Source organism: Dromiciops gliroides, chromosome 2, assembly GCF_019393635.1.
Source record: "Dromiciops gliroides isolate mDroGli1 chromosome 2, mDroGli1.pri, whole genome shotgun sequence".
NCBI lineage: Eukaryota > Metazoa > Chordata > Mammalia > Microbiotheria > Microbiotheriidae > Dromiciops > Dromiciops gliroides.
In genome coordinates this window covers 353002077-353012397 of record NC_057862.1, presented here as the reverse complement: position 1 = coordinate 353012397, position 10321 = coordinate 353002077, and the positions used below count along the sequence as shown (strand labels likewise).

The window sequence follows — 10321 nt, the reverse complement described above, 5'->3', positions numbered from 1 at the left end:
TAAGTTACTTGCACAGTGTCACACAGCTAATGAGTATCTGAGCCCAAATTTAAACTCAGGTCTTCCTGACTCCAGGGCTTATGCTCTATCTACTTCTCCACCTAGTGCCCTATGACATGATTACAATTTTATTATTGAAAATGTCTTAAAAGTAGTACTAGCAAAATATTCTTTATTATATGGGGTTATTCCCTGGGAGGTGAGAGGAGAAATTCTGAAGGAAATTTAGGCTATGTCAAACAGAGGATATCAATATGTGTGTGTGTTTTTAATAGCTCCAGTATAATCATTATCAACATTTTTTGCAGGGGGGTTATTATTTGTTGTACCAAGAATATTATAACTTCAAACCGATTATCTTCCCCACACCCCATTAAGTGCTCCAGGGCTAGTCTTTACCCCTACTTTCAGTGATTGTCTCCAAATTATAGCCAAATAATAAAACTCATCCATTCCATTCCTCTGTTCCTCTTTCTCCCCAGCTGTTTTCTTGCATCATCCTGGCTACTTATAATCATACCAAAGCACAAGTCTTCTTTGCTCATTTCTTTGCAAAGACTTAGAACTCCAAACCTTCAGTAGGGAGTGTCAATACCTCAGAAAAAAAGACATGGCATGGAATGGAAGCCACAAAGAGATACTTGAGTCCTGGGGCCTGGAGACCCAGACGTATACGGTAAGGTGAAGGGGGCTAAAGGGTTAGTGGCTAAGCAGGCAAGTGGACATTAGAGGAGGAATTTTGTAGATAGGAATGGGGGAATTCTGAAGGAGAAAGCAGGGACTGGTGCATCTGGGGTCTAAGAAGTGAGAGAAGAAGGTGGCCCATGGGTGATTTCTAGAAGGACAGTCCTATTTTCAATACTTAGCTAAATATCTATAAACCTAAAAGAAACTCATGACCCATCTTCTTTCACTATTTTCATTTTCACCACTGTCCTCATTATCCTTACAATCTATAAACATTTATTGCTTGTCTATTCTGAGTGATAGCATAGCCAAAGGTGTAGTCTATGTGTGTGCCTTAAGATCTTTCCTACATTTATTAGCTGTGTGACCCTGGGCAAGTCACTTAACCCTCATTGCCCTGCAAAAAAAAAAAAAAAAGATCTTTCCTAGCTTTAACCATTATTCTTTAATGTCTCTTCCAACTGACATTTTGTGTTCTATGTTCAAAGGCCCCTTTAAGCTACATGATTCTGTGCTCTAATTTCTCTGCGTCTTTAAGGATGATGCTATTTTCAGCCCTGGCTCCCGAGTATCTGATATATATTCTGCCCTGCTCTTGGGAGAATAATTACTTCTATTAGCTTCCATTTATATGGTATTTTATTGCTACAAAGCTTTCCTTCATGGTACCTCATTTGATTCTTGCAACAGCTCTTTGAGTGAAGTAGTTTAGGGTTGATTATTCTTACTTCACAGATGAGGTAACAGATTCAGAGAATTAAAATATTGTCTGACATAAAGTTAGTAAATGATGGGTCAATGGCTGAACTAAGTCAGCCCTAAAGTCTGGTCTATTGGGTCCTATTGAGCTTTCTTCTTGATCTTGCTCATGATAGATTGGATAGAAACTACTCTTTTCCTCATACCACTTGAAGGATGGGAAGAAGAGAGAAATACCCCAGAATTCTTATTGGAGGGAAGAAACGAGTGGGTGAGAAATACTGAGTGGGAAGCTTATTTGTTGGTATGTAAACAGGAATGAGCTATGTCTGTTACAGGTCTTTCCTATGGAGAACATGACAATATTGCCCCAGGATAGCTCCTTGGCACCATCAGACACAGCTGTTGACTCTCCTCACCAAGCCTGGGCTGTTCTTGACATCCTGTGCATAATCATCTTTGGTATAACATTCATCATGGGCACAGTTGGCAATGCACTTGTCATCTGGGTGTCTGGCTTCCGTATGCCTCGTACCGTCAACACCATATGGTTTGTCAACCTTGCTATTGCTGATTTTGCTTTCTGCCTCTCCTTACCCCTCAACATGACCTTTGTGATTCTGCATAGACACTGGCCATTTGGTCGGATTCTCTGCAAACTCCATGGTGCCATAAATAACCTCAATCTCTTTGCCAGCGTCTTCCTGGTGTCACTCTTTTCTGTGGACCGTTGTGTCACTGTCCTTTGGCCTTTTTGGGCCAGGAAACACCGAAGGCCGTGCCTTGCAGCTTTGGGGGCTGTGGGAGCCTGGATCATGGCCTTTGCCTTCTGTGGTACCTCACTGATGATCAAGGACACAATTACATACAAAGGTGTCACCTACTGCTACAGCAACTATGATATCTGGAATGAAACCCATGGGAACCATGAGCTATGGAAGAAGATTGCCATCCCTCGATACCATGCCCTTATCATCATCCGTTCAGTATGTGGCTTTGTGGGGCCAATGGTTGTCATTGGGGTCTGTCATTGTCTAATAAGTGCTAAGCTTTGGAAGAATCAGCTTGCAACGCCTGGCCGGACCTTTCGGGTCCTCATTGCTGTGATTGTTGCTTTCTTCCTCTGCTGGCTGCCCTTTCATGTACTCCAGTGGATAGAATTCATTTCCTCTTTGAAGAACCATCAGGCCCTCTATGCCATTGTCCAACGCCTGGGCTCAATAGCCACCTCCCTTGCCTTCTTTAACAGCTGCCTCAACCCAATCCTTTATGTCTTCATTGGGCGTGATTTTCGTGAACAGTTGCTCCATTCTCTACCAGCTGCCCTGGAAAGAGCCTTGGCTGAGGAGTCACAGGGCAAAGGACATACCTGCTACAAGTCACAAGAATTTCAGGTGTCCTTGGACCCTGTCTCAACCCCATAGCTAAGTTTCCAAAATGATAAGATCACTGTCAAAAATCCTTTGCAGCATGCAGCTCATGATTTCCAAGACTCATTTGATACTGCTCAGAGCACTCCGTACCCTGGAACAAATTCCCCCTCCCTTTGTAACTCTAAATTTTCTCATCTGCAAAATTAGGGGGTTAAACAAATAGTTTCTCAGGTTCTTTTCAGTTCTATATCCCATGAACCTATGACATTATTGGGCAAAAGACTGAGGGCAATACAGGGAGAGTCGAATAAGATACAGTCCTTGCTTTAAAGAAGTTCTCAGCATATTGAAGGGAGGATCATATGATTATAAATGTATAGCTGCAAGGGGCCTTAGAAATCCTTTAGTCCAAGGATGCTTAACTTCAGGTCCATGGATCCTTAAATCTTCTGTGAATAGATTTGACTGTCCATGAACTTGAATGGGAAAAATACTTCTTTATTTGAACAGAATTGGTTTATTTTGTCATACTGTGCATTTTGTTTTATGCATTTAAGGACTTTATTCTGTGAAGGGGTTCGTAAGCTTCACCAGAAAGCAAAAGGGGTTCTTGATACCAAAAGAATTAAGAATCCTTGTCCAAGCTCTTAATTTCACAGTTAATGAAGTTTAGTGAAAGAGAGGTTAAAGAAATCACTGATTTAAATGAAGTGACAAAGGCCAGTCAGGTGGAAGTGGCATAGATCAGTTTCAAACCAGGTCTTCAGATTCCCAAACCAGTGATCTTTGCACTGTACCCAACTTAGCAATGAACATATATGATAAGACCAGGCAGTCTAAGCTCAGTGGTACAAAGTGCTAGCAATGAATCAGATGAGAATAAGACTACTGTGTGCTGTGGTGGTCAGGATTTTTGCCCTAATGGATGAGGGGAGACTTGATTTGGTCCTGAAGAATGGATAGGATCTGGAGAGGTGAAAGATGGGGGGGAGAACAGTAGGAAAGACATATTTTAATGGAGGCACAGATGACATGAAAATTTTGTAGAAGAAACAAAACCAGGAGGGATATCAAACATATTAGATGACAAAATCAGGATCCAAAAATATTTCTACGGAAATATTAATACGATATAGGAGAAGACCTGGAGAGATAATAGTTTCTTTGAAAAGATTTGGAATTTTTAGGTGGACTGTAAACTCAAGATGATTCAACTGGGTAATATGGCAACTAAAAAAAGCCAATGTAGGATGGTGTGAGAGGGAGAGAAAATAATTGCTTGTTAATTAAAAATGTAAAATAAAATGAAAATTACATTTAAAAAGCTAATGCAGGGGGCAGCTAGATGGCGCAGTGGATAGAGCACTGGCCCTGGAGTCAGGAGTACCTGAGTTCAAATCCGACCTCAGACACTTAACACTTAACTAGCTGTGTGACCCTGGGCAAGTCACTTAACCCCAATTGCCTGACTAAAAAAAAAAAAAAGCTAATGCAGTTTTAGACTACACGAAAACGCACATAAATAGCATCCAGAATCAGGAGTATAGTAGCCCTGCTCTATTCTCCTCTGGACAGAGGATATCGGTTGTCACTGACTTCATTGACTACTTGTATGGTAGAATATTCTCATTCATTGAGCTTTGCTTTCCTACTTAAGTTACTGCTTCTCAGAGAGAAGATTCTACTAGCACCTTGTCTCTATTTTCCTTCCCATTGTGAAGATAATGTGCACATAGATTTGAAGTTAAATGCATAATTATATTTTTGTCCTGTTTTGTATATGGGAGCACTTGTCTTATTTGGTGTTTGCTAATCCCCCAAATAAAAAAGTAAAAAAATACAGCTAAAGATATAGTGTATGAGTTCATCTCAGGAGATAGAAAACATACACTCATGCTGGGAGCAGGTATATTGGCATTCATGTCTGGATAACATGTGTTTGGAATGATAACTGACCCTTTCTCTCTATCCCTCTGTCTATGTCTCTATCTCTAATATATATATATATATATATATATGTATATATGTATATATGTGTATATGTATATATATATGTATATATAACATATTATACATCCATACATATATATGTAAATACATATATGATATATTATACATTTTAGGTAAGGCCTAAATTAAAGGGCAAATTATAGTCCATATTAGTGACTGTTAAGTCATTTGTGAGTTGTGAACACTGGTGATGTAACTTTAAGAAAACTATGCATGTATACAAAATCTGTATTTCTCCCAATACCAAGCACACAATAAATATTCCTTGAATAAAATAATTTTATCTTCCAGTCTCTAAGTCCTTGGCATAGGAACTATTCTGTAGCATCAGCCACAGCCCTGAATGATAAAATATCTCGGGAAAATCCCAACCATGAGGGCAGAAAGAAAGAAGACTCAGGACCCAACACTGGTAGTGCTTCTTAGCATATTCCAGACTCACCCTTTCTCTACCCCACACTAAAGCTATAAAGAAAAATGGTGGTCATCTTGTCTAACCCCCTCATTTTATGGGTTAGGGCACTTAGGTCCAAAGACAAAACATGACCTACCCAAGATTTTACTTGGACAATGAGGAGAATAACTAAGATTCAAACCCAAGGTGTCTGTCCCCCAGTTCAGATTTTTTTCAACACACTATATTGTCATCTTGATCTATATAGCAAGAAAGTTTTGAGATAGGTCTTGGGAAAAAAAAGATGGTATAGTCCCTTCCAGTCTATTATATATATTTATAAACACATTAAATGCATTTTATGCAAACAGCATTTTCCTGAAAACCAAGAACAGCATATAGGACTTTAGTTGAATTGAATGTCAAAGAGATCTCACTTTTGGAGTGGGACCTATATTTGATGTTGCCCTATGTCCCCTGCCAATATAGTATTATTTAATCTAATTCTTTCCTTTATTCTCTAGGAAAGCTTCTGAATCCCAACTTCATCCAGGTAGCACTCTGTGGGTCAGTTTTTACCTATGACTAAGCCATAAGATCTCTGGGAGACCCAGACACCCAAAAATTGAATCCACCCATATGTAATCTCTCAAAAGGGGGGTTGGAAACACCAAGGATAGAAAAACTAGATGATTTTGCTTGTTTGTTTCCAAAAGGAGGCTTAAAGCATAGAATGAAATACTTAGAGGCATGTACACAGAGAATATGAGGTGCCCTAGAACCTCTGGTGTTCTGTTCTTCAGGAAGGGGCTGGGAGAATAACTGATGATCCTTTAGAAGCCCATAAAATTCTGAAATCATATAAAGGGACTTATATAGCCCACAAAGAATCGACATGGTTTTCTTCCATCTCGGATGAGTCCTATTTTCCACCAGGACCTTAATGTCCTTCACCTCATCATGAATGCTTTATTTTGACAACCCTCAGAAAGGAACTTGAGGTTGCTGCCAAAGTCATATCCTGATAATTCAAGTCAGTTCCTCTCTTGCATAGGGTCTTACATAGTTCCCTAAAGATTTGTAGCACCTTTAGTGATTCAAACTTCTTCAAGAAGACAAATACATTGTGAAGATGCTTACCATTCTTCCAATAATGAGTGATAGTTGGGAACAAAACATAGTTTGTATGCCTCCTTACATTTTAGCATTTGTCTTTAATATAGGGATCATGTTGGTCATACTCTTGTCTCCTCAAGAGACATGATGCTCAGGAATTCCCCTTTCTCTAGAAGGCCATATCTCTGATTTTTTTTTTTTGGTGAAGCAATTGGGGTTAAGTGACTTGTCCAAGGTCACACAGCTAGTAGGTGTTAAGTATCTGAGGCCAGATTTGAGCTCAGGTCCTCCTGAATCCAAAGCCAGTGCCTAATCCACTGCACCATCTAGCTGCCCCCCATCTCTGAATTCTTGAATTTGGAGTTACTTGTGAAGCAATCTTCAAGGATAGTGTTGCCTATGAAATCTTTCTCCGAATGGAAGGCTAGGCTACTGGGTCATTCTGCCTAGTCCATCCCATCTCTTTGAACTAGCAGACAAAGGTTCAGGAATTACATTTTGGATGAACTAATTTTGGGAACAATTAATTAAGTGCAACATCTACCCATGCTTCTGCCCCAAGGCAGTCATTAGTGTCCCTTAGGGTGTGGAGGTGAATAAGAAATATCTCTGTGCAAAAGGAGGAAATATAAAAGAAGAAAAGCCAAAAGAAGTATGACTGGACTTGTCAGAGGCCATCATGAAGTATGGTTCATACCAACAAGCCCATCCTCTTAGTAGTTTGGGCCAATTCTTAGATAAAATGATAGAGCTAGAAAGCAACTTTGAGGCCATTTTAGTCCAACCTCGTTATTTTATGTATGAGGAAACTGAGTCCCAGAGAGATTGGCTTTCACAAAATCATTCACATATTTGACAGAAGACCTGGGATTTGAACTTGGACCTTTTAATTTCAAGTTCAGCACTCATTCTACTGTAGCACATTCATCATGGGACAGCCCCAGTCATTTAATCAGTAATTGTTTGTGTCCTCTTAATAAGGTGTTAATAAGCATGTCTACACTCTGTAAAGGGAGTCGTGGGCAGCAAGCCAGACAATGGCTGATTGCCCTGTGTGCTTACCAAGTTGGTTGGGAAAACTTTCCTCCTAGACCCCTTGTACACTTCCCTTGGTTAAATGTTTACTATCCTAGTAAATCCAACTAGATTCCTTTGGACATTTTGGTCCAAATCCCCAGTTCTGGGAACCTAGTGAATCTCTAGTAGTTCTATTTTTTTTGAGTGCCTTCTCTAGTACCTTAAGGAGACAACTAGATGGCATCACAGTGCACAGAGTACCAGGCCCAGAATGAGCAAGATCTGAGTTAAAATTTGACCTCAAACACTTAATAGCTGTGTGACCCTGGGCAAGTCACTTAACACTGTTTGCCCCATTTTCCTCATCTGTAAAATGAGCTGGAGGAGGAAATGGCAAACCACTCTGGTATCTTTGCCAAGATAGCACCAAATAGGGTTATGAAGAGTTGGACATGACTGAAACAACTGAACAGAAACAAGTACCTTGAAATGAATCTTTTCAGTGTTCATGGAGCAGAAGTCTTAGCTACTCCCCAAATTTACAATGTTTTGTGAGGGTTTATATCCCACATAGCTTGGTGGCCATGGAATTTTTAATTACCCCTCTGAGCTCATAATTGTGCAAATCAAATCACTTAAAAAGTTTTATAAGGTTTCCATAAGGCCTGTCCAGTATTGGAGCTTGTGAGGCTCTGTCTCATACTCTCTTTACCACTCCCTTATCCCCAAAAGCAATTAGTAGGGGGAAGGAGAAGAGAATGCAAAAGAAAAAGAGAGAAAGTTCTACAAGCTTACCCTTTAAAAAAGGAAAGGACTAGGGCAAACCTCAGAGATTTACGGATAGTACAGTCTTTTTTGTTTTTAATAAGTTTTTTTCCAGTTATCAAGCATCCAATTCTTTCTCCCTCCAATGCCCCCCTCTAAAGGGGGGGGTGGCTTTGTAACATAATCAAGCATAAGCATAATCAAGCTCTCATATTGTCCTTATCTCAAAAATGTGTCTCATTCTGCATATTCATTTCCCCCCTCTCTGTCAGGAGGCAGATGGTATTCATTATCATTGGTCTTCTGGAATCAAGGTTCATCACCATGTTGATCAGAGTTCTTAAATCATGGAATATAGGGGTGCCTTCAGAGCTGTCCTGGCTTGTACTATATTAAACAGTGGAATCTGCTAAACAATCAATCACTCTGGGATACCTCATCCTAATTTACCCTCAGATGTTAGAAAACAGCTAACTCCAAAGGATCACACAAGCCTGGATGAGCCCCACTTGACGTATAAGGATTTCCCAAATGGAATTTGTTTGGAATTCCTCACCCTCCAGTGAAAAGGAAATGAACATGGATGAACTACCAGATTCATGCATGCTGGGCTGAGTGGCCTTGCTCCTTTCCCTGGTCAAACATCCAAGATAAGCTTTCTGGATGTAAACGTTGGCCCTGTGCTCCTCAAACTCTAAGCTTGAAGACCTCTAACATTGTCTCTAATTGTTAGGAAGTTTTTCTTCACCTTGAGCCAGTCCTTTTTTTTTTTTTTTTTTTTTTGTGAGGCAATTGGGGTTAAGTGACTTGCCCAGGGTCCACAGCTAGTGAGTGTTAAGTGTCTGAGGTCGGATTTGAACTCAGGTCCTCCTGAATCCAGGGCCAGTGCTCTATCCACTGCAACACCTAGCTGCCCCAGCCTTAAGCCAGTCTTAATGACCTTCCTGCAACCTCCATTCCCTGGTTCTGGTTCTGTATTCTATGAGTTCAAATCTGGCCTCAGATAGTTACTACCTGTGTGACCTTTGGCAAGTCACTAGACCTCCATTAGCTTCAGTTTTCTTAACAGTAAAATGGGGATAAATAATAACACCTACCTTCAAGGTTGTGTGAGGATAAAATAAGATAATATTTGTAATGTGCTTGTTATAGTTCCCGGCACATAGTAGGCACTATGTAAATGCTAACTATTGTTATTGTTGTTATTTATTATTATTGTTGTTGTTATTAGTATTATTATTGCCAAGCAGAGCATATCTCATCTCACTTTTACATAAAAGACTTTCAAATAATTGAGCCAAAAAAATCATATTCCCTTAAGTCTTTTCTTCTCCAGACACAACATATTCAATTCCTTTAAACGATCCACACAATCCTCTCGACATCCTGGTTATTCTCCTAAGGAGTACTCTAGGTAGTCAATGTGGTGCCCAAAGTTATACACAATACTCATACCTCATCGGTACCCTCAGTACTTACCTTCTGGCCAGAAGGCAGAGGGAAGAGGTATTTCTAAAGCCGCCATTTAAGGGGGAAGTGATGGGGCAGTCAAGCCTTCTTTTCATTTCCCATTGGCTGCCCAGATCCTCCCATCCCCCTTTCCAACTTCCTTTCGTGTAGTCTTCCCTCCTTAGAATGTAAGCTCCTTAAGGGTAAGGACTGTCTTTCTTCTTTTGTATTTGTACCTTCTGGGCATAGTACAATGCCTGGCACATAGTAGGCACTTAATAAATGTTTATTGATTAAATGACACTCCAGTTGGGATCTGATCAGAGCAAAAGATAGGAGACCTGTTTTCAAATCCTGCCTCTGATCCCTACTATTATGTGATTTGGGCAAGTCACTTATCCTCCCTGGGCCTCAGTTTCTTCATTTATAAAATTAAGGGGTTAGATTAGATTGACTCTGATGTTACTTCCAGCTTTGGATTTATAACATCTGAGGGTGAATTAGGATGATATATCCAAGAGATATTGTCCAATAACCCTTTGTTCTGTATAGTACAATTTGCTTTATCCCCAATTATATAGATTAAGAAACTGAGACTCAGTCAGAAAAAGTGACTTGTCCGAGGTCACATAAGTAGCCAATAGCAGAGCTGGGATTGAAATCCCAGTCATCTGACTTCAAATTCACTACTCTTCCCACTAGATGATGGCCATTCTCAAGCACCTACTAAGACTATTTATGTAAATAAGTAGATCAACAATAATAATAATATTAATAATTCATGTTTAGATACCACTTTAAGTTACAAAGT

The 10321-nt window shown here is 39.9% G+C and overlaps 1 protein-coding gene across 1 annotated transcript; it reads left to right on the top strand.

The window, feature by feature from the left end:
* Positions 1–610: 610 nt before the first annotated feature.
* Positions 611–2810, top strand: LOC122738871 (N-formyl peptide receptor 2-like). Its single transcript, XM_043980760.1, has 2 exons — positions 611–676; positions 1725–2810. The coding sequence occupies exons 1-2, from the start codon at positions 611–613 to the stop codon at positions 2808–2810; spliced, it is 1152 nt and encodes a 383-aa protein (XP_043836695.1).
* Positions 2811–10321: the final 7511 nt, after the last annotated feature.

Coding starts and splice junctions, on each gene's coding strand:
- LOC122738871 (XM_043980760.1), top strand. CDS start 611: ATGGCATGGAATGGAAGCCACAAAGAGATACTTGAGTCCTGGGGCCTG. Junction 677..1,724: donor TGGAGACCCAGACGTATACG/GTAAGGTGAAGG, acceptor TGTCTGTTACAG/GTCTTTCCTATGGAGAACAT.